Here is a 25,164-nt window from a genome sequence, read left to right on the forward strand (position 1 = left end):
GCTCAGATATACAATATTTTCAGAACATAAAATAAACAGATAAGTGACAAATTCTGTTTATTTCCACTAATCCAATATTACAAATGTGTAATGAATCACATTCATGGTTCAGCAAAAAAAAACCTTCAAATAAATTGCAAAATCAATGAAAAGACAGCACATAATCATCTCTGAGTCACATGGACCAAAGGCTTTCACTGTTAAAAAGTCATGTCTCTACAGTTTGGATACCTATTGATGGAGCCATGTTACTTTCAGCAGTTCGTTTCAAGACGTTTGTTTTTTTACGTGAAGTAGTAGGGTTTTTTAACATTGATGCCATACTCGGATAAAGCTGGGGTCAGGTCCTCCATCGTCAGTGTGTACTTCTTATCCTGCTTTTCAGGATGAACAAGACAACAAAATCAGATTTGTAATAAATCAATGAACCATAAAATGTATAAGACGAAGCAGTTTGTGCTGCTTTAATAACAGTATATGTCACAATGTTCCAATACAATTACACCCTGAAAACATTTCCTGATGTCTGTGTTACAGACTCTACTAACCTTTGTCTTGCTCCGGGAGCTTCCAGACGCAGTGCCCTTCATTTTACAGTGCTGCAGTGCATCATTAGCAATGTCTGAGACAAACTTCTGAGCAGCCAATGAGATCAGACGGATTCTGTGTACAGATGAAAAGAAGGGTGTTTCAAAGCCATGAATTAGTCCAGTTCAGTGATGTACTCCTGTTTAAAGGTGAACTGAAGTCATTTTTAAACTTGCTTTATTTCTTAATTAACGTGTTATTCAATAACGTTTTTGGTTTTATTAACCTTATATCATGACTCGTATTGGCATATTATATTACACTGATCAGCCTGTTCGGTTTTTAGCCATGTTGAATGTAGTTCGTATGGTCCACGGCAGGCGTCGCTTATCCGCGCGATCTTCACGAGACTTGTGCGAGACTTCAAAACGTGAAGTCTCAGCGCCGCCATTTTGAAAACTGTTTACACAGCGGCCAGATCGCCATATCACTCCAACATTGGCAGATGTTGGTCACTTTGATTTCCGCTGTACGTTTTACTTCCATCCTACGATGTCTCGCACAGGTCTCAGCAAATCTCATTTATGGCCATTGCTTTGACATATGGACTGATATACTACATAGCATATTTCAAACGCTCATAACTTGCTATAGCAGTGACAAAATTGCTGTCAGAAATGCATTCCTACATTTTATAAAATGAGAAATAGAATTTTGATGATAAAAAATTAGCCTTCAGTTCCCCTTTAACAACCCCGCAAGAACAAACTCTTTTACTATTAACTCATCTCATCTCATTATCTCTAGCCGCTTTATCCTGTTCTACAGGGTCGCAGGCAAGCTGGAGCCTATCCCAGCTGACTACGGGCGAAAGGCGGGGTACACCCTGGACAAGTCGCCAGGTCATCACAGGGCTGACACATAGACACAGACAACCATTCACACTCACATTCACACCTACGGTCAATTTAGAGTCACCAGTTAACCTAACCTGCATGTCTTTGGACTGTGGGGGAAACCGGAGCACCCGGAGGAAACCCACGCGGACACGGGGAGAACATGCAAACTCCACACAGAAAGGCCCTCGCCGGCCACGGGGCTCGAACCCGGACCTTCTTGCTGTGAGGCGACAGCGCTAACCACTACACCACCATGCCGCCCCTTTTACTATTAACTTTCACATATAATTAACTAAGTTCATGTCCCCTGCCTTTAGTGGCAATGAGTTAGAGTCTTGAGAAGTTTAAAATAAATAAATAATAAATAAGTCACCATTAAGACTATGCACCTGTTCTGGATTAGAGTGCAATCACAGCGCACACTTATAAGGAGACTCTCTACATACACAGACTTGGCGAAGTACACGTGCTGTACCTAGTGACTCACGTTACCAAGCCTTGTATCTGTGTGTATTGCCTTTCTGGTTTTGACTGTTTAATGTATTTGGACTCCGCCATTCATCTTTGCCTTGGTCATTCTGTTTGTGCCTTACGTGACCATTGCCGTTTCACAACCCTGGTCTTATGTTTTTGAACTGTTTGCCTGCCTGTTTGTAAACAAAACACTTCCTGCAATTACATCCCGTCATTCGCCTGCTGACATAACACACTGAGCCATGCACTCCTCTTCCCCACAGAGACGAAAAATAAGTAATCAAATCCGCAGTCAAGTTAATAATGTGTGTTAATGCCACAAACAAAGGGTAAGCCTAGGTGTCGCTTAGGTGTCGATCATTAACAATTTTTGAGAACGGTGATGACGGGATCGATAAAAGGAAGAAATGACTGCTAATATGCTAAAAACTTAGCATGTAGTTAAAGTGTACTGGTGGCATTTTTAAACCCCCTGCCCAGCCCTGCGTCGCTACATAAATGACATTATTGGTGATTTGCAACACATGAATGAACTGAATGGTGAAGATTTAGAAAAAACATAGTAAGGCAGTGGGTGCACACTGACAACGATACACTGGTCCATGACAGGTGAAGATTCATCGCTTCCATTTGTGATCCTTTAACTCAGTCATTGAACTGTGATAGTTCGCATATAACGTGAGTGGTGTGAAAAGTGGGTCCATTTCAGTATTATGAACTTTTCGGTATAATGCAGGGGTTCCCAAACTTTTCCATGCCAAGGTCCCCCAAACAGCATTAGCTTCTGGCCAGGGACCCCCTGTCCAAACCCACAGACAATGCTACAAAATATGTAAAGAAACATCAACTTTTAGAATGTTTTCTCTTACTTTTATTCAATAATTGTTACATTTGTTTAGCATAAGAATATTATTAACTAACATGTTTTCAACACAAATATTTTCGCACTGAACAACAAACTGTTAAGAACAGCACAAAAGAAATCAAACCACTCTCAATTGTGTGTGTGTGTGTGTGTGTGTGTGTGTGTGTGTGGGAGTGACAGACGGTTTACACTAGTGGGAGGGATGGGCTTGGTGGCTCCTACATAGTTTGTCAACCCTGGGCTTAATCTCAGTCAGTGCCATACGCATGTCATTGTCCCCATGTAGACGTGCTCTATGTTTGGTTTTGAGTACCTTTAAAGTCGAAAAGCCAGACTCGCACAAGTAGGTTGTTGCAAAAGGGAGAAGGCATTTCAATGCCCTGTCAGCCAAGCTGGGATAGTCCTTTCTTACATGTAGCCAGTAGTTAGACAGGGGAAGAGCCTCAAAGTCCATTTTTAAACCCCCCAAGTTTGTCATCTCAATCAGCTCCTCCTGTGACTTTAAGTCTAGACTAGAACCGACACCGGGGGCAAAGGGGTTCCTAACCCAGTTTAAATGTGTGTTTTCGAGGTCAGGGAAATAGTCTTTGAAATATCCTTGGAGGTGCTCCAGGTGGGACTGGATCAATGGAGAGACGGAGCCCAAATCACCATGTGACAGCAGCTTCTGGTGAAGTAGTGCGAACATTTCTGTAACTCCCTCCTGGAGCTTGTTTGACCACAGCATGATCTTTTTGGAAAAAGCACGCACTTTGTCTTGCACCTGGAGTATGTATGTGTCACGTCCTTGCATGCTTTGATTCAGTACATTTAGATGCTGGAAAATGTCTGACATGTATGCAAGTTTGCGGATCCAGGTTGCATCGGTGAACCGATCTGCCAGCTGATGCTTTTCGGATGAGAGGAACTCTGCAACCTCCCTCCGAAGCTCATAGACACGGTTCAAAACTGCGTCCCGTGACGGCCAGCGCACGTTCGAGTGAAGCAGCAGCCCCTCAAAACGAGCGCCCATCTTATTACAAAGCAGGGTAAACAGTCTGTGTTTCATGGGACGGGCTTTAATCAAATTCACTACTTCTATAACCTCCTGTAGTACCTGATTCAACTCGTTATCCATCCTTTTTGCAACCAGTGCCTCGCGATGGAGCATGCAGTGTGTGGCCACTACATGCGGGGCCTTCTGCTTAATGAGAGCGGTCACTCCACTGATATTCCCGGTCATTGCCGCGGCTCCGTCCGAACACACCCCCACACAACGGGTCCAGTCCAATCCGTTAGACTCGATGTAATCGTCCAAAACTTGAAAAATGTCTTCCCCAGTAGTTCTTCTTTCAAGTGCTTTACAAAATAGTATTTCCTCCACAAATCTTTCCTGTGAAATAAATCTGATGTACACAAGCAGTTGGGCCTCATTGGATAAATCTGTGCTCTCATCCAGCTGAAGTGCGAAGTATTCGCTGGCTCTCACCTGCTCCAACAGCTGAGCAGATACGTCTTGAGCCATGTCACCAATCCATTGGCTCACGGTGTTATCAGAGAGTGGGACAGCATCGATTTTTTTTTGGCACAATCCTCACCAAGCAATTCTCGGACAATGTCTTTGGTGGCTGGTAAAATCAAATCTTCTCCAATTGAGTGAGGTTTTTTAGCACAAGCAATGTGGTATGAGGCTAAAAATGATGCCTTCCGGGCCCGCTCGGGGACGGTAGCTTGCTGGGTGAATGCAGCAGATTGCCTGACCAAATGCTCTTCTTTGCGTCTGAAGAAATCTACTGTTTTTTCGGCATCTGTCGGATGTTTTTGTACCAAGTGACGCTGAAGTTTCGAAGGTTTTAAGCACTCGTTTAACAGGGTCTCCAGACAGAGGACACATTTCGGGCAATCATGGCCATTTTTCTGTATGGCTGTAAAGCCATACTTAATGTATGCTGCCTCATATTTTCGGATTTTAGTTGGCCAGGACTTCTTAGTTTCTTTCGCAGCAGTGTCCTCCACAGCAGGGCTGTTGGTTTGTTCCTTCGGTCTCTTCTTCAAAAACCTGTCCATTTTGCGCTAGCAATACACTAGCTTGAGGAGCAAAGCAGCTTGATAAATGGCGCAAACCGCAATGTCACAGGCAATCGGAGAGATGAGCATGGCAAACAACATTTCGATATGATGTATTATTAATAATTATATTTTATAATAATGATTAAAAAACTAATTACAATATATTTAATAATAAATTTTTTTAAATATATATTTTTTTTCCGCAATTTTTTTGTTATCGTCCCTCCAACTTTCTGAGGCCCCCCTAGCGCCCCCTGGCAGCCCCCACTTTGAAAACCACTGGTATAATGAACTATTTGGACTTCCCCAAGGCGTTTGTTACAGCGCGGTTGCAGTGTAAAGTTTCAGTTTCATTCACTTATTTAGGAAACGCAAAGTTCTCAAGTCGAGCACCAGCATCTTAGAGAGTAACTAAGATTGTTCTTGCCCTTGTCTTTTAATAAGAGGAATTAGTCTTTCAAATCTTTCATCGGTAAACACAGATCAAACTTTTAAAGTAAGAGTCCATTTGATTGACGCTGCAACCAAAGCCCATCTACAAATGCCGCAATTATCATGTCTACTCACACTTAAGTTCTGAAAAGTTTTGAATACAAAGATATGGTATAAGGTATGCATAAGATATGATTTTGTTCAATCCAGTAAGATGATCATAACCTGAAAAACACTACGTTCAAAAGTGTGTTTACCTGTCAGAAACTATACACAAAACAAGATGTACCCAAAATTGTGGCGAACCAACTGGATTACAATCTTGAAGATGCTGAAGCTTAAGGCCAGAAAAGCGTATAATAATAACAGTGAATATGGCTGGAGTGTAAATATGTCTAGATTACAAAAAGGTCACCTAATCTTATTGTCTATGTTTAAGGTGAAATGATACGTGGTAAGCATGACCAGTGTTATGTCCCTGCCATCAGAACAACAAAATTACGGAGCTATTTAAATTAAAAAAAAAAAAATTTGCCTGTATAAATTATCTAATTAATATTCCTAAAATGTACAGGATGTATAGGATTTCACTGTTCATCTGGAGACTAATTTCATTTTAGCAGTGCACTCTGAATCTGTGACATCAATGCACTTCATCTCTAAACTGTGTATTTTGCGCATCTCATGGTCATGTCATACATCTTCATCCTGTTAACTTTTATTGCACATTCTGGTACACACTGTACAGCTTAAGTATTTAACTCACTGCACATATTCTCTTCTCACACATTCATTTTATGACCATCATGTGACCTATTTTTGCACATTTCGGGATATACTGTACAGCCTGGGCTTCAAACCAACCCATGCGCATACCCCCTTAAATGTGTCCACTTTTTAAATCTGTATATTTTAGAGTCTTTTTTTTTTTATTCTATTTATATAACTACAGTGGTGCTTGAAAGTTTGTGAACCCTTTAGAATTTTCTAGATTTCTCATAAATATGACCTAAAACATCAAATTTTCACAAAGTCCTAAAAATAAAGAGAACCCAGTTAAACAAATGAGACAAAAATGTTATTTATTGAGGAAAACAATCCAATATTACATACCGATGAGTGGCAAAAGTATGTGAACCTTTGCTTTCAGTATCTGGTGTGACCCCCTTGTGCAGCAATAACTGCAACTAAATGTTTCCGGTAACTGTTGATCAGTCCTGCACATCGGCTTGGAGGAATTTTAGCCCATTCCTCCGTACAGAACAGCTTCAACTCTGGGATGTTGGTGGGTTTCCTCACATGAACTGCTCGCTTCAGGTCCTTCCACAACATTTCAATTGGATTAAGGTCAAGACTTTGACTTGGCCATTCCAAAACATTAACTTTATTCTTCTTTAATCATTCTTTGGTAGAACAACTTGTGTGCTTAGGGTCGTTGTCTTGCTGCACGACCCACCTTCTCTTGAGATTCAGTTCATGGACAGATGTCCTGACATTTTCCTTTAGAATTCACTGGTATAATTCAGAATTCACTGTTCCATCAATGATGGCAAGCCGTCCTGGCCCAGATGCAGCAGAACAGGCCCAAACCATGATACTACCACCACCATGTTTCACAGATGGGATAAGATTCTTATGCTGGAATGCAGTGTTTTCCTTTCTCCAAACAACACTTCTCATTTAAACCAAAAAGTTCTATTTTGGTCTCATCTGTCCACAAAACATTTTTCCAATAGCCTTCTGGCTTGTCTACATGATCTTTAGCAAACTGCAGACGAGCAGCAATGTTCTTTTTGGAGAGCAGTGGCTTTCTCCTTGCAACCCTGCCATGCACACCATTGTTGTTCAGTGTTCTCCTGATGGTGGACTCATGAACATTAACATTAGCCAATGTGAGAGAGACCTTCAGTTGCTTAGAAGTTACCCTGGGGTCCTTTGTGACCTCGTCGACGATTACATGCCTTGCTCTTGGAGTGATCTTTGTTGGTTGACCACTCCTGGGGAGGGTAACAATGGTCTTGAATTTCCTCCATCTGTACACAATCTGACTGTGGATTGGTGGAGTCCAAACTCTTTAGAGATGGTTTTGTAACCTTTTCCAGCCTGATGAGCATCAACAACGCTTTTTCTGAGGTCCTCAGAAATCTCCTTTGTTCGTGCCAAGATACACTTCCACAAACATGTGTTGTGAAGATCAGACTTTGATAGATCCCTGTTCTTTAAATAAAACAGGGTGCCCACTCACACCTGATTGTCATCCCATTGATTGAAAACACCTGACTCTAATTTCACCTTCAAATTAACTGCAAATCCTAGAGGTTCACATACTTTTGCCACTCACAGATATGTAATATCGGATCATTTTCCTCAATAAATAAATGACCAAGTATAATATTTTTTGTCTCATTTGTTTAACTGGGTTCTCTTTATCTACTTTTAGGACTTGTATGAAAATCTGATGTTGTTTTAGGTCATATTTATGCAGAAATCTAGAAAATTCTAAAGGGTTCACAAACTTTCAAGCACCACTGTAATTTTGTCTTTTTTATTCTTCTGTCTTAACTGTTCAAGCACCAACCACCAAAGCAAATTCCTTATATATGAGGATGTACTTGGCAATAAACTTGATTCTGATATACACTCACCAGCCACTTTATTAGGAACACCCATTCACCTGCTGTTTTATGCAGTTCTCTAATCAGCCAATCCTTTAACAGCAGCACAATGCATACACTCATGCAGATACAAATTGAGAGCTTCAGTTAATGTTCACTTCAAACATCAGAATGGGAAACATTGTGATCTCTGTCACTTTCACTTTGGCATGGTTGTTGGTGCCAGATGGACTGGTTCGAGTAGATCAGAAACTGCCGATCTCCTGGGGTTTTCACACACAACAGTCTCTAGAGTTTACACAGAATGGAGTGGTGGGGGGGAGAAGAGGGAAAAAAAAAAAAAAAAGAGTGAGCGACAGTTCTGTGGGTGGAAGCACCTTGTTGATAAGAGAGGTCAGGGGAAAATGGCCAGATTGGTTTGAGCTTCCAGGAAGGATATAGTAAGTCATAACAACTCTCTACAACCATGGTGAGCAGAAAAGCATCTCAGCATGCAACAGCAGGAGACCACATTGGGTTCCACTCCTGCAGCCAAGAACAGGAATCTTATGGCCCTTTTCCACTACCCTTTTTCAGCTCACTTCAGCTCGCTTCAGCCCGACACGGCTCGCGTTTCGACTACCAAAAACCAGCACGACTCAGCTCGTTTCAGCCCTGCTTAGCCCCTAAAACTCGCACCATTTTGGAGTGGGGCTGAAGCGAGCCAAACCGTGCCGAGTGAGGCTGGGGGCCTGAGCAGACACTCCCCTGTGCACTGATTGGTGAGGAGGAGTGTCCTCACATGCCCACACACGCCCCGCGAGCGCGCTGGGATCTGTAAACACCGTAAACCCGGAAGGAGAATAATTACGAATTACAAGAATTTCTGAAGCCTTATGCGCCTCGCCTCATCTATACGCTCTTGCCAGTATCTGTCCGCGTTGTCGGTGACAACAAGCCACAGCACCAAGACCAGCAACACTAACGACTCCATGTCCTCCATGTTTATTGTTTACTATTCGGGTCGTGAGACTACCGCTTAAAAGCTCACTGATGTCACTGTTTGTGCTGCTTAACGACATCACCTGATGTCCACCCACTTTCGCTAACTCCACCCAATGTGTCCACCCACTTCCAGCCAGCACGGTTCAGCGCGGTTGTAGTCGAAATGCAACTCCAACAGCCCCGCTCAGCCCGACTCAGCCGCGTTTGTAGTGGAAAAGCGGCATTAGAATCAAGGACAAGTTCCTACTAAAGTGGCCAGTAAGTGTACATTTCTTATTATGTTTTATCAACTGCATCAATTGTCTGTCTAATACCTGTAAAAACAAACTAGCTAAACTTACATCCTGGGGTCTGACGCTTCAAATCCTGCTCGATTGAGATAATATCCTGTAACTGCATCGGGGATCTAAGGGAAAAACAAACAAACAAACAAATTTAAAAAAATGTCCAATAAAATAAAGCCATGATCACATAAGAACCTCACTGGTGTTCAACACGTGTGAACTCACTGTGGGTGTGTAGTCTTCCAGCTGCATCAGGAAATCTGCCAGTGGCGTGCTTGAGATAACAGGCTTCACATCCCCGTTGGCCAATCCCGTGGGCACGTAGAGCCCATTAGACACAGACGAGTCCGATGATGGTGTTGCCATAGCAGCTGAGGTCGGAACTATTGAGAGACAAAATATCAGTGTGTGTTATTCAATAGTATCCAACAATGCTGTTCTCATATCTGACTGGCGTAGGTCGCGTTAACCGACAATTGTCCGTCATTGACGGATTTTTTTTAGCTATGACGGAAAAATCTGAAGGCCGTCGGTCATTTTGACGGATGTTTACCGTTACCATTACCAATAACAATAATAGCCTAATAATAACACAATGAAACACACAATTGAAATGATTGGCAAGTTGTGGCAGAGTTTTCTTACATACAGTATACATAGTCTTCCACTGCCGTCACTTTCAATCTGAGCCGACGTTGCGGCAGTCTTGATGTTCAGTGCATAGGCTACTCATGTATACATTGTAGCCACTGCGCAAGGCTGTTCCCCCCATCGCGCTCCTGACCGCGCTCTGACTTTTCTAACCACTAGCACAGTGAGATGTATTAATGTTTCCCTTCTCTGCAGAAGACACGTCATTTTTGCTATTAAAAAAAGAGATGCATTGGGTTATTTGTGTCGTTTCCCTGCCTGTACGTCTTAATGCAATAGCGCTCATTTAGGCTAGTTGTTTTCTTGCTTTTAAAATGAAACAAATGTCGATTTATGGTATTCTTCCCCAGCAAGCTTAGGAAGCATATGGCCCTTTTCCACTACCCTTTTTCAGCTCGCTTCAGCTCACTTCAGCCCGACACGGCTCGCGTTTCGACTACCAAAAACCAGCACGACTCGGCTCGCTTCAGCCCTGCTTAGCCCCTAAAACTCGCACCGTTTTGGAGTGGGGCTGAAGCGAGCCAAGCCGTGCCGAGTGAGGTTGGGGGCGTGAGCAGACACTCCCCTGTGCACTGATTGGTGAGGAGGAGTGTCCTCACATGCCCACACACGCCCCGCGAGCGCGCTGGGATCTGTAAACACCGCAAACCTGGAAGAAGAAGAATTACGAATTACGAGAATTTCTGAAGCCTTATGCGCCTCGCCTCATCTATACGCTCTTGCCAGTATCTGTTGGCGTCGTCGGTGACAACAAGCCACAGCACCAAGACCAGCAACACTAACAACTCCATGTCCTCCATGTTTATTGTTTACTATTCGGGTCGTGAGACTACCGCTTAAAAGATCACTGAATCAGTGACATACAGAGCATCGTGGACGAGTTCGCGGAGCGCAAGGCTCGTCGTATGCCCTTCAAATAATGCGCGCAGTAGGCTATTGATGTTTTATTATGAGCCATGTACAGTATGTCGCCTAATGTTTTTTTGTTTCTGAGTTACATGTTCGTTTGAAGGACTTAATGTACAAAATAACATAGTTGCACCCCGTAGTGTTGAAATTGGTAAACACAGTGCATTCAGTGAGGTTTGCACCGCCCTCCTTTTATTTCTGACTCTTCCTGTCACCGTTGCAACCTCTGAGCGCTCATTCGTATGCCCTTCAAATAATGTGCGCAGTATAGGCTATTGATGTTTTATTATGAGCCATGTACAGTATCCTAATGTTTTTTGTTTCTGAGTTACATGTTCGTTTGAAGGACTTGATGTACTAAATAACATAGTTGCACCCGGTAGTGTTGAAATTGGTAAACACCGCAGTTGCGGACATTTTGTAGCCTAAAATGATGTTATGATAAGCTTTAATAAAGGGCCCGGTCATTTGCCCCGCCCCCGGCCCGGCTCTGACTTGTTCCGCCACTGTCACTGATGTCACTGTTTGCGCTGCTTAACGACATCACGTGACGTCCACCCACTTTCGCTAACTCCACCCAATGTGTCCACCCACTTCCAGCCAGCACGGTTCAGCGCGGTTGTAGTCGAAATGCAACTCCAACAGCCCCGCTCAGCCCAACTCAGCACGGCACGGCTCAGCCGCGTTTGTAGTGGAAAAGCGGCATTAGGAACATCACTGCTCGAATATCTGCTAAACTATCATTTTAATGAGCGCACGGGTAGACAAACTAACATTTAAACATAACTTCGTTTTATTTAAGACCTTCCGTGTCAGCCCACTACGGGTCACCACGGGGTGCAGCTGCACCACTGGTGCAGAAAGACCGCATGCTGCAGGATTTCCTCCCTATGAAGAGAGTACTAGCAGGGTCGGGAAATCCAACTTTCAGAGGCTCTTGCCGGCTTCTGATCACTGCCCTGGGAGAAATGTTTCCCGACTTCAGAACTTTGGCTGAAGTGGCGCTGGTTATTCCAGTCTCCAGTGTCGCAGCAGAGCGCGGGTTCAGCCTTCAGAATAAAATTAAAACGTCAATGAGAAGTCGTCTGTCCGAGGCAAAGATGCAAAATTTAATGACAATTGCCTCGGCAGCAGTCTCCATTGACGACTTTGATTATGCACAAGCGAGCTCCCAATTTAAATCCATGTGGGCCAGAAGGTTTGAGCTCACGCAAACAGGTCAAATTAGATTGTCACTTAAATCGTTGTAGTGGACTGTTCATATTTTAACTGCAATTGTCTTGCTGCGTTGTAAAATAACATTGTTCATATGCCCGTTAAGGCACAACAGCCGCAATGTTTTTAGCGGAGGGAAAATGGGTTCACAAGTGACCGAACGTCAGAATCTCTGTTCATCTTTTTGCATCATAAATACATAAATAAATGATCAAATAATACAAGCTTGTTCTGTGAATTAATTTTTAAATGAAAATGAGTCCATGAAAACACAAGTTATTAAATGTATAGCATTTATAGCCTATATACATTGTCATTTAAAAGTTAAAATAAAATGACAGATAATAATGGACAATGACGGAATTTTTACGACCCTGTCCGTCAAAATGACGGACAATGAAAAAGTCTAACGCAACCACTGCTGACTGGGCAGAAGGGGTTGATGAATATTTAATAGCAGTTCCAGCTGCAAGGCAAATCACAGGTTTGTCACTTCCATAGAAACAACTCAACATGCATGTTTTATGACAGACGCACCATACACTCTACACTAATAATAAGTGTACTGTTTGTCAAAGAAACATGTGTACTTGTTGATATGGAAAGCTCTCTGTAAGGAGATATTTATTTTACATTAATGAAGCAGTCTCCAGTGTAAGCCCTCTGGAACTGTCTACTACACGAGTCCTCAGGACAGAGGAGTTTATACTTTGTGGTTTCACAAACATGAAAATTAACCGCCTTCTTAACTTCAGCAGAGGAAAAAAATAAAGGTGCTGGTGAAGGAACAGCTGTGTAAAGCTGCTCTAAATGTTAAATGATAGCAGGAACTCATTTTGTGGATGTTTCATAACATTTAATCTCACTATAAACTTCTGGCACACGAACAATCAGCACTGGTGCTCCTCAGGGATATGTCCTCTCTCCACTGCTCTTCTCCCTTTACACCAACAACTGCACCTCCACAGACCCAACTGTAAAACTCCTGAAATTTGCAGATGACACTATGGTCATAGGCCTTATCCAAGATGGCGCCAAGTCTGCATACAGGCGGGATGCTGAACGGCCGGTGCTCTGGTGCAGTCAGAATAACCTGGAGCTAAACACGCTCAAGACAGTGGGGCTGATGAGACACCCCCTCTGCAATGCTCCCGCTCACAATATCCAGCAGCCCTGCGTCAACTGTGGAGACCTTCAAGGTCCTGGGAACTACCATCTCACAAGACTTGAAATGGGACTCCAACATCAGCTTCATCCTGAGAAAAGCCCAGCAAAGGATGTGCTTTCTGGTCTGGATGGCCCGTCACAGGAGCTGTTGACACAGTTCGACACCGCTGTCACTGAATCCGTCCTGTGCACATCCATCACAGTCTGGATCGGAGCATCCACAAAATCAGGACAGGAACAGATGGCAGTGAACAGTAAGATCAGCAGAAAGGATTATCGGTGCTCCCCTGCCCAGCCTCCAGGGTTTGTACATTTCACAAACCAGGAAGCGGGCAGAAAAATGATTAAGGACTCCTCACACCCTGGTCACAACCTTTTCCCAACTCCTCCCCTCCAGCAGGTACTATAAAGCACTGTGAACCAGAACCACTAGACATAAGAGCAACTTCTTTCCCCGTGCTATCAACGTCATAAATATCTGACCTGAACCATCCCTGCCATTATACTACTGTACCCCTAGTACCGCCTGTATACTCCTGTTTGCATGACCTCACTGCACTCTGCGTACTCTGACCATTGTCTATTTTTAATATATGGTGTCTTGTCTGTAAATATCCTGCATATGTTTATATTGTTGATATTGTATATTATTATACATACAGGACACTTTTTCGATGCAATAAAAACCTGTATTCTATTCCCTTCTAGCGGGTTTCATTCATTTGGTTTGATAGCATGCAATATTGTTAGCATATCGCTTATCCTACGTGTATTACATCACTCTACCCAATGGAGAATGGAGTGTTGAATATGGTTTAGGATATTGCATGGTTGTCAAGACAACATGAGGTCACACATCAGAGCTGATGCGAATATCAAATGAGAGAGTCTTCTGCTGCAGAAGCATTTCTTTGCTCGACAGGAAAGAAAAAGACGCACTGAACACTACCAAACACTGAGCATTGAAAGGCTACCAAAACTTTGTCACATATTCTTCACACATACATGCAAGAGAAAAACATACCAATGGGCATCAAAAAACTGGAAAAGAGTGTGGAGTCTTCAACTTGTTCAATATCATGCTAGCTGAACGAAATGTATCTGATATACAACTCAACACCAGCCAATATTATTTATTTATATTATAAATATTTTTAATGCATAATCTATACATTGGATATTATACTGTTTATTATAGACAGACAGATATTTAAATTACAGATAGATACTGTATCACAGATATTTTAGACATTGTGTATAATATAGGTATTGTATATAATGCTATTTATTGTAGAGTGTATATTATATTGTGTAATGTCTATATTAGGGTGCATCAGTTGCCCTCACTTTCATAAAATCTGATGCATTTTTGTTTGGGTGTTCCTTTTCACCAATAAAGACATCCTGTAAAATTTTTTGACCATATTCAAAAGTCTAATGGTGGCACCATGAGATTCATTTTTTGCCAAAAAATGCTTATTTTAGGGCAGCACGGTGGTGTAGTGGTTAGCGCTGTCACCTCACAGCAAGAAGGTCCGGGTTCGAGCCCCGTGGCCGGCGAGGGCCTTTCTGTGCGGAGTTTGCATGTTGTCCGCGTGGGTTTCCTCCGGGTGCTCCGGTTTCCCCCACAGTCCAAAGACATGCAGGTTAGGCTAACTGGTGACTCTAAATTGACCGTAGGTGTGAATGTGAGTGTGAATGGTTGTCTGTGTCTATGTGTCAGCCCTGTGATGACCTGGCGACTTGTCCAGGGTGTACCCCGCCTTTCGCCCATAGTCAGCTGGAATAGGCTCCAGCTTGCCTGCGACCCTGTAGAACAGGATAAAGTGGCTAGAGATAATGAGATGAGATGCTTATTTTATGTTTTCGCGTAAGGTTTGAATCACAATGTTGGACTCCATTTATTGATTTCTTGTGAGCCAGAGATCATGTTAAGAACCTTTGCAAGGGATTGAGAAGCATTAATGTGATTCATAATACATTTGTATTGTTTAAAAGTAGTTGAACAATGATTCAACGAACAGCTAAAACTCAAACTGTGCTTGATAATATATTTAGAATATGTACTAAAAATGTGTATCTAAGATATTTGGTATACTCTATAAGGGGCCATAATGTTTCATGAAAAGTGATCGAAATTTTGTCATAAAAGTCATAAAATAGCAGCTTTTTCCAAAACTTTGAACTCCTGGTGCCACCATTAAACTTTTGAATTTTGTCAAAATATTTCACCCAGTGTGTTTTCTTACCAAAAGTAACATAAAAACAAAAATGCATCATGATCGGAGGAACTTTTCATTTTTAGGGGGCAACTGATGCACCCTAGTCTATATTGTCCATACTGTACATTATACATACACATTTCTTATAGAGCGGCGGCTACAATTATCGACAGTCTATAATTATCGATACCTTTTCAGATTTACCAATAAAAAACAATTTTACAAAAGGTGAGTTTCAGTTACAGCAGTTATTATTGGTTAATTAATCAACCGGAAGACCGCCCTTGCCCTTTGAGTTTGTCGTCTGATGACGCAGCTCGTTACCTGAGATGGAATTTTTTCAGCATGATCAGCAGTTTGAGGAAAACCCAGACGTTATCTTCGCAGGTAAGCATGTTGGAAAGATCATGGACATGTTTTTACTTATCAAATTCACTGATATTTCATGATCTCCTTGTCGAAACCTACTTTGTTTCTTACTCTTTCATTTGACAGTCGCCATTTTGTATCTAAACGCGTGTTTGAGAAGTCACGTGAGGTATCGATAATAGTAATCACTTTCACCGGTATCCACCATTATTGACACCCTGTGGAATTAAGTGACATTTACAACTGTTATGGATCGATCTTTGTGTAACATTGCTGAAGGAGATGAAGCACTTTAAAGAAAAAAAAAAAAACCCCGGTGCTGTGATTTATAATATTTTTTCCAGATTCATAACAGAATGGAATGTTGATAGAGTATTTGGAATCTGATTGCAATAAATAGAATTAGACCAGAATTAAATTCCTAACATATAAAAAAAATTACATGCAGATTTTTCTATTCCATTCAGGTTTTTTTTGGAGTTTGTTGTAAATATCTACCACATATTACAAGACATTTTATATATTTTGGTTCGAGGAATGACTTGCGACCTTTGACCTGGATTCTCATGTTGTCAATTGCCTGTTGACATTTACTGGTAAACTACAAAACTAGAAATTAAACAAACAACGAATAAGTAACAAAATGTCTCACCTTGACAAGTCGCCAGGTCATCACAGGGCTGACACATAGACACAGACAACCATTCACACTCACATTCACACCTACGGTCAATTTAGAGTCACCAGTTAACCTAACCTGCATGTCTTTGGACTGTGGGGGAAACCGGAGCACCCGGAGGAAACGGACACGGGGAGAACATGCAAACTCCGCACAGAAAGGCCCTCGCCAGCCACGGGGCTCGAACCCGGACCTTCTTGCTGTGAGGCGACAGCGTTAACCACTACACCACCGTGCCGCCCAGTAACAAAATGTGATCTACGAAAATACTTAGAAAGTAGAACAAAAAGATTTTCTGACAGGTTAAACATTATCAGTTCATTTATTTACAAACATTAGAATTACTTCCTCATTTACATAATCACTGACATCGATATATACGATTTAGTGCAAAGTCTAAGTAAAACTAATTTTAATTTAATACGACATACCGATATTTTTTTACTTAATCAATCATCTGGGTGTCGATAACTGTGGACAAAGGTGTCATGTGATCTGATACGATAAGTAATCGGGAATCGACTCGTTTTTCCAGTGGAAGTTTGAGTAATTATTCATGCACAATTTACGTATTGAAAGGTTTTTTTTCTACTTTTGCAATCCTAAAAGATCATTAAAGTGTCGATAATTGTAGCCGCTGCTCTATATACACATATCTTTATCCATATATTCACACTTGTTCCCCCCGGTATCACTAGACACCAACTGCTGGAACCGAATTCCTCGTGTGTGTAAACAGAACTTGGCCAATAAACCTGATTCTGAATTTGATAAAATAATGGATGCAAAATAATCACCACAGGATTGTAAATCATTTTCCTTTAAAACGTAGCTAACGATATCAAGTATGAAGACCCAGTGAGTAATCTGGTGAGACAGACAGATCACTTTATTCATCCAGCAGGGAGCGGAAAGATTTCTGCCGCACTGTCCAGCCGGTAGTAATTCACTACTCGATACTTTTCTGGCTCATTTCTTGCCAGCGAGCTCCGTTCATCCGCACCGAAACTAAAACTATGAATTATAAAATGCAAGTAAAGTGAGGTAAAATGTTAAAAAGCTAAAGAGCCGCTGCATGTGTGAACTTTTAACTAAGCAGCTAACTGCAGTCAGACCGCTTTTACTGTTCCACCCGGACACACAGCGGCTCCGCTCACCGTTAGCGCTGCCAGTTGGAGGTAAACTGCTGACATTAGCGCTGGAGTTACTGTTCGGGACGCAGTTCGTGCTGCTGCTGCTGCTCGGGGTTGAGGAGGAGTTTGTACTCGCCGCTCCGCTTGGCGCTGCCTGAGCAGCATCGACATTCATGCTGTTAGCGCAGGGATTCACGCAAAACTCTCTGAACTGAGGAGCTTCTACAAGCCGAAAAACCAAATTACACTTTAATAACTGGATATTTAATTCCACACGCGATTTTTATCCAGTCAATAGTGTAAAACAAAAGTCAGTAGATTCCCTGCTGAATCGCTCCTCCAGGTTGTTTTGTTCGCATCTTTTTTTTTTTCTTTCAGGAAGTTGCGTCAAATACGTAACGTTAACGCTTCCGCGATGTAACGGTACGGAAGTTCGTTTTCAAAATAAAAGCCCTAAAGTGAGCCTGTTATTTGCGAGCGAAAATAAGATTAACTTACTTTACAAATTCGAATTCAGTCCAAATGGTTTGAAACTGGTCTCATTGAATTCAGAACAAACTTTTTACAGAATTAAAATGGTTATCCGTTCTTGAGATATTATAAATCAAAAAGATTGAAAAAACGGCTTAATTTTTTTTTTTAGAAAACTGCCATAATATTCTGTATTAGGATCACATGGTCCACAATGGGCCTCATTAATGAATGAGATCAAATGTTTTTTTCTTTTAAGAAAAATAACTTTTCTATTTTCCCAAGAAGGCGGCACGGTGGTGTAGTGGTTAGCGCTTTCGCCTCACAGTAAGAAGGTCCGGGTTCGAGCCCCATGGCCGACGAGGGCCTTTCTGTGCGGAGTTTGCATGTTCTTCCCGTGGGTTTCCCCTCACAGTCCAAAGACATGCAGGTTAGGTTAACTGGTGGCTCTAAATTGACCGTAGGTGTGAATGAGAGTGTGAATGGGTGTCTGTGTCTATGTGTCAGCCCTGTGATGACCTGGCAACTTGTCCAGGGTGTACCCCGCCTTTCGCCCGTAGTCAGCTGGGATAGGCTCCAGCTTGCCTGCAACCCTGTAGAACGGGATAAAGTGGCTAGAGATAATGAGATGAGATTTTCCCAAGATATTTACATGGAAATTGGCAAGCACATAGATAATTGAATACTGAATACAAAGTTTAAAAAAATTAGTAAAAAAAAAAAATGCATCTTAATTAGTATAAAGTTTACTAATTAGGTAAAAAAAAATGTTAAATCGGTACACTCTCTTCTTCAAAGTTTCACCAAATGGCTTTATTTGTGCAATATAAAGCTGATCTTAACTCTCATTTACACATCACAAAGAAGGAGAAATCAATGTTAATTATAAAATATGCATAAATAGGCTAAGCATTGAATGTCATTCACACCTACCATTCTCTATCAAAATAAAGTAATAAAATATTTCTAATCCCCTCTTTGTGCTCTGTAGGCCTTTGTATTTCTATGTAGAGCCTACTAGTATTTATATGAAAGAATATACATTATTTCGACAAATATTCACAGCTTTCAAGGCTAATCTCAAAAAAGCTGTGATCCACCGCCAGTAAACAATTCCAATTAACTGAATTGAAATTGACACTCGCATTTCTGACTTCCAGTTTTTTAAAATCTCATTCCGACCACTAAGATCTCAATATATTTCATCAAAACAACTACAGTTATACTCTAAGAGTTATTTACGTGAATCAATTTGATTTGAAAAAATAAGTAGGTAAAGCTATGAAAACTCGCTTCAGAGTCTCCCGTGAATCATAACATCAAAACTAGCTGATGGAAAATTTTGCTGAATACTTCTCAGAAACAGTGAGAGCAAGAGAACATTCCTATAAAAGTTATCGGACTGATATTCACAAGCCAAGCCTGACCACTTTCCTGTGACTCAAAAAGCACCGGCAGTTTCCCGACCTCACGCGAGTCAGTTGTACCAACTTCAACCTGCCATTACTCCCAGAGTACTGAACAGGGGTTGGGTTCTCAAAAGCTTCTTAACGCCAAGAGAATCTTAACTAGAAGAGCATTCATTGCGCTGCTCTCGCTACCATTTAACGATGATCTTTGCACTGCGATGCTTTTGGGAAACTCAGGCCAGATCTTAATGAGATAAATTTCTTTGGAAAGCAGAAATAAGCTTTTTAATGATAGTACTTACGATAGAAAATACAGAGAGAGTGTCTGATATGCCTAACTTTACACTTATAAAAGGCACTAAAGTGTACTTTTTGCTGGGGTGGTGCCATCAGGGTGACATGTTTGGTACCTGTAAAATGTATAACATCTCAAGAAACCTTTAAAAATAATAGTACAAAATTGTAAAAAAAAAAAAAAAAGTCTATTGTATATTAGTTCATTAAAGTAATATACAAGTTTATGTATTTATTCATGCATTTGTTTGTTCCATTTAAGCATTTTAATCCTGAACTCACCCACAAATAAGGTAGTGTTTAAGTCCTACATCCTAGTTCCATTAAAATTACAATTTGATGCAAATTTTAGTTCATTGAGCTTTTAAGCTTTAGATTATGTAATAAACAACTTCCTAGAGAGAACACATTACTGTGACCAGCATAATGTCAGTAACTTGGCATAACTTTGATAGTACATCACCACTCTTTAAAATACAGAATATTTGCATGTGGAATATTTGCTCATTAATATCTCTCCCAAAGATTAAATAATCTGCTTTTAAGAAAGTAACCTTAACCATCAGCACATCAGAGGTGTTTATTTCTTAATAATCAATTGGTTTTAGTGAAATGACAGATGCAGACCTGAAAAATGTAAACATTTTATTGCAATAAGATTTATACAAAAAATAACTACATCTATCAGCCATATATTAAGTATAAGCCTCCACAAGGATGAAATTAAAACCAGCTGATCAAGACAGGTGACAGAACAACAGTTAAAGATGATCCAAGGCCACTGCAACCCTTCAAATCTTTGGAACATAAATGTGAAGGTTGTGTGAAGAATTATTCTAAAAATTAAGGGGTTTTGGGGTTTTTTTGGCCTTACTGTTTTGGTTTTATCCAACTAAAGCTCAAACTTTGTCAGTTTAACACAACGCATCAAAGGGACTGTTTGATTTACTAACAAAATCCATAAGACTACCATTAAAGAAGTGTTAGCAGACTCCACACACTATCTTAGGCCAAAGGTTTTCAAAAAGACTAAAACATAGGCTGACTGGAGTCCAAAGAACTTCCCGAACTTAGCTCGGGAACTTCAGCAATGATCTCAAACCAAGTCTTGGGCAACACATGCACTGTTCTGGGTCTGTTTTATCTCTTACACTCCAAGAGCATGAACGATAGGGTGTGTTTGAAGAGAGAGAGAAACACCACAAATACATCTCCAAAATCACTGCACCACAGTCACTATTCATGAAACATCTGTTTATGATCACCTTTTCTGGTAAACAACACTTAATATTGAACTCAGGACAGTTATTGGAATTATGCTGAAGTGAAGCAAACAGAACTTTGCTAAAACACATGGAATGTCTTCACAATGTCTTCACAAACTGACAGAAAATTGAAAAGGACAAAGAACAGTACAGTATTTTGGTTTCGGCTGCCTGCAGAGAAGGTGGAGTTAGAAAGCACTGGCCTGTTAAGCACTAGTCACTCAATTAGCAGGAAGTGCCTTTACAGTGGAAACACTGAAGTAAATGAGGGGTGAACATAAAAACTGATGTGCTTTGAGAATTGGCCAATTGGATGTGTTGTACTGCTTGGTAGTCAGCATAAAGTTTGAAGTCTTTCAATCTGGATTATAAATATTCCTGTAATTTGTTGAACATAACTGCAATCAACCCTCGGACACAATGAGTGCCATGCCGGTCCTCTCGGAAGATTTATGCAGAGAATTACACTGTAAAACTTAGTAACCTGGCCATCTTAAAAAGGAGTTCTTTGAAAAAGTCATATTGCAAGTTAAATTGATTGCGCGAACTAGAAGTCTGAGTGAATTCAAAATTTTAAGGCAGCCTGGTTACCAACTTTAAAAGTTTTTTTTTTTTTACAGTCCCCCCACAGTAAGGATTGATGGAGGATCCATTTAGAGCCAATCAATCATAGTTTATGTCCCTCAAGGACTCCAGTGCTTATCAAATATCTACCACCACCATATAGAGACACACTAGATTAGGATTATTCACTCAAACCCCACGTTTAATCTGCAGAACATTCAAAACCATTTGAAGACAAATCTATGAAATTTTCATGCATCTATTGTTTGCTTATTCATAATACAAAATCACAGACTGCCAGTGACTACAAATATATTGAATATAACAGGATGCATAGCAGACCACTGCCTCAAAAATAAAACCAAATCTCACATTTAAGTCACATAACAGCACTGTGAGGAACTGCTGATATTGAGAAAGGAGACACATTTGTGAACAATGATATCATTAAGCTAAAAATAAGCTTTTCAAAAAGGCCCCCACACCATACAAAACTAAATGCAGTTTAAATTTCTGGAAAAAAATATTGGATTTTTTTTTTTTAAACATCTCAGTTAGCTGTGCTGAAGTGTGCTGCAACTTGCACAAGTTTTATATTTAACTCTCAAGCAAAAAGTAGTTCAATTATGATTTAAAATCATTCAAATGGAAGCATGGAGACAAACTGTCAATGTGCCCTTTTTCTCCACAGTAAAACACTTGTAGTTCTTAAAAATTAAATTTGCCAGACTGATGTTACACACTGTGCAGGAGAAGGGGGAAGGAAAAAACAAACAAACCAACCCATCAAAGGTTAGAGTAAATTTTCAAACAGTCTAAAGGGCTTTGCTGAGAGAGGTAACGAACTAGATTTTCATGCCAGCACCAGATTACATTTATTATAGCGTATGCACACACTGGCACCTGACACTAAAGCGTTAGTCCACGCAGTTCAAAGGAGGACAAGTGTTTTAACTCTGCACTCCTTACAATCTCATGAGCATCCTGGTTTTAAAAAAAAAAAAAAAAAAACCCTGCACACAGTGTGAACACACATCTGACAAATCAGTACTGATAACCATGCATGTGTGGTGGTGGGATATTTTTCAAAAGGGGCTGGCTAGTTAAGCAATAATACACCAACAATAATGAGACCTAATGACCATTAAAGGGCATTTAGTGCTCCACAAGATTGGAAACGTGTGTGCACGGACGTGTGTGAGCAAGAGAGACACCACAGCAACGAAGCTGATGTTAGAGATTCAGTTAAGGGGAAGATTGTCAGGGCATCACACAGTTATCATTTATAATTTAAATAATAAAAAAAAAAAATCCCTACCCCACCAGAACACACCATCACATGCATGTTCTCACACTCCTTTCCAAGCCACAGTGTAAAAATACAGAACTCTTTTAGGCAAGGTTTAAGTACATAATAATGCTTGCTTGCTGTGCTAACCCAGTTAGCAAGGATACCATGAAACCTAGTCTTTACCTCATGACGCTGAATATAAGAATCACAATGGACTGGATGTGCAGATATAATCCAACAGTTAAAAAAAAAAAATCCACATTAAAAATTCCCTTTAAAAGGAGTTGCTCATGTGTGTCTTGCATATTTGACTAAAGAACAAGAGGACAGTGGAGTTAAACTGAAAGCCCTCATACATGCAAATGTGTGAAATAACAGTGCAGAACAAATTAAGAGAGACACATCCAGTCCAGTGTAAAGAGACACGTCCTTAGAGGACTGCAAGTTCAAGATCAAAAGAGGCAAATAGTGGAGGATTGAAGTAAATCACTTCAACACCCTACTTAAAAGTTCTAATCTTGAACCTGACACTATAAGCCCTCATTAAGGAAGTGAACCTGGAATGGAAACCTCAAAGCATTGCATAGTATCCCTGCTATGGTGCTCTGATAAACAAGAGACTGACACAAATAATGATGGAGAGCAATGGTTAAAGCAGGGCTCTAATAGGACAGGAAGATGGTCATTTAAAGGCTGACTGGAGATTTTTGAATGCCGCTTGTCGCTGTTTCTTCTCCTCCGCCTGTCGTTTCTTCTCCTCCTGCTCGTTACGGATCTCTGCCTCGAAACGGTTCGACTCGTTAATGGCATGGACCTGGTACAAGAGAAATCGGCTCCTATTAAAATCAGGTGATATTTATGATAGCTTACCAGAGCATTTATTTAAAATTTTAAAAATAAATAAATAAATAAATAAATAAAAACCCCACCCCATGTCAACTTGTCTTGAAGCAGTCTTAACTATTTTTTTCCTAAAACTCTTTCTAAAGAAATTAATCCAAGTCAATGGTGAGGAAAGCATGTGACTTCAGTGCCATTTTAAATGTACTTTAAGGTCTAATATGTACTACTGATGCACAAACTAAATAACTGCCGTAGATGAACGGTCCAGTCTCATTTGCATGCACACGTGTACACTCCAAAGTTTGGACAAGCCCAATTCAAATGTTTCTTTATTTTCATTAATTAAGAGACACTTCATGTCTTAAAGTAATGATGGCTGTCATTTCTCTTTACTTAGTTGAGCGGTTCGTGACGATATGGATTACTACAGTTATGGAATAGGGCTCATCTCATTATCTCTAGCCGCTTTATCCTGTTCTACAGGGTTGCAGGCAAGCTGGAGCCTATCCCAGCTGACTATGGGCGAAAGGCGGGGTACACCCTGGACAAGTCGCCAGGTCATCACAGGGCTGACACCGACACCCATTCACACCTATGGTCAATTTAGAGTCACCAGTTAAACTAACCTGCATGTCTTTGGACTGTGGGGGAAACCGGAGCACCTGGAGGAAACCCACACGGACACGGGGAGAACATGCAAACTCCACACAGAAAGGCCCTCGCCGGCCACAGGGCTTGAACCCAGACCTTCTTGCTGTGAGGCGACAGCGCTAACCACTACACCACCGTGCTGCCCCAGAATAGGGCCATTTACCATATTTATTATTTACTGTTTGATCTCAAACGCATTAAGGCAGCAAGAAATTGCACTAATGAACTTTTGACGAGGCACCTGTTAATTGAAAAGCATTCCAGGTGACTACCTCATGAAGCTGAAGATAATGCCAATAGTGTGCAAAGCGTCAAGGTAAACAGGGGCTACTTTGAAGAATCGAAAATATGAAATGTTTACCGTTTTGTTTACCACAATTGCATACAAGTGTTCCATTATTTCGATGTTCTACAATGTAGAAAATGGTCAAAATATAGAAAAATCTATGAATGAATAGGGGTGTACAAATTTCTGACTGGTACAGTGTTCAAAAGGTTTTCAAAACAGATCCACTTCCATAAGGAAACAATGAAAGAACTGCCTACAAATCCCAAAATCTAGAACCATGTAAAATGCCAAAATTGAATTTAATACTTTGATTTGTTCATTAAGCTCCTCTGTGTAAAAATCTGCAAGAATTCAAGTTTAAATCATTCACAGAAATTAATGATTAACAGAATGTGAAGTGAGTGATAAACCATAGACTGACAGCACACAAAGATAAGATACAAGTGTTCTTTTGACTGGCTCCCAGTGTTTCAGCACTTTGGTTGAATTTTGCATATTTTTGCCCTGCTGATAAGTAGTTGGCTTTTTATGTATTTATTTTGTTAACAGTCATGAGGTTTTTTTTTTTTTTTTTAGAAGCCAACTACTAACTAACATCAGGGCAAGAAAACC

General features: G+C 40.8%; 2 protein-coding genes across 3 annotated transcripts in view; both read right to left on the reverse strand.

Moving 5' to 3' along the window:
• Positions 1–40: 40 nt before the first annotated feature.
• taf10 (TAF10 RNA polymerase II, TATA box binding protein (TBP)-associated factor) lies at positions 41–17,859 on the reverse strand. 2 transcript variants are annotated; one of them, XM_060932066.1, is made up of 5 exons: positions 17,500–17,859; positions 9,356–9,513; positions 9,188–9,252; positions 549–663; positions 41–377 (listed from the first exon to the last, which is right to left on the reverse strand). In XM_060932066.1, exons 1-5 carry the CDS (start codon positions 17,648–17,650, stop codon positions 285–287), a joined length of 582 nt encoding a protein of 193 aa, XP_060788049.1. In that variant the 5' UTR covers positions 17,651–17,859; the 3' UTR covers positions 41–284. The 2 variants fall into 2 exon arrangements, with proteins under 2 accessions (XP_060788049.1, XP_060788050.1); XM_060932067.1 differs by having other exon boundaries at positions 41–374; positions 17,500–17,858.
• A 2,418-nt stretch (positions 17,860–20,277) lies between these two features.
• efhd2 (EF-hand domain family, member D2) overlaps positions 20,278–25,164 on the reverse strand; it is a 29,918-nt gene continuing 25,031 nt past the window's right edge. Inside the window, exon 4 of the mRNA XM_060932068.1 lies at positions 20,278–23,583. Coding sequence (XP_060788051.1) covers positions 23,452–23,583 — 132 coding nt within the window. The 3' untranslated portion in view covers positions 20,278–23,451. The remainder of the gene's footprint in view (positions 23,584–25,164) is intronic.

This window comes from Neoarius graeffei, chromosome 10, assembly GCF_027579695.1.
Source record: "Neoarius graeffei isolate fNeoGra1 chromosome 10, fNeoGra1.pri, whole genome shotgun sequence".
Taxonomy (NCBI): Eukaryota; Metazoa; Chordata; class Actinopteri; order Siluriformes; family Ariidae; genus Neoarius; species Neoarius graeffei.

Bases quoted from the DNA above. Each gene is read 5' to 3' on its own strand.
- taf10 (XM_060932066.1), bottom strand. From the start codon at position 17,650: ATGAATGTCGATGCTGCTCAGGCAGCGCCAAGCGGAGCGGCGAGTACA. The intron at 9,514-17,499 runs GTGAGCGGAGCC...GTCTCTCAATAG, and splicing joins TCCAACTGGCAGCGCTAACG to TTCCGACCTCAGCTGCTATG. The intron at 9,253-9,355 runs GTGAGTTCACAC...TTTTTCCCTTAG, and splicing joins TGGAAGACTACACACCCACA to ATCCCCGATGCAGTTACAGG.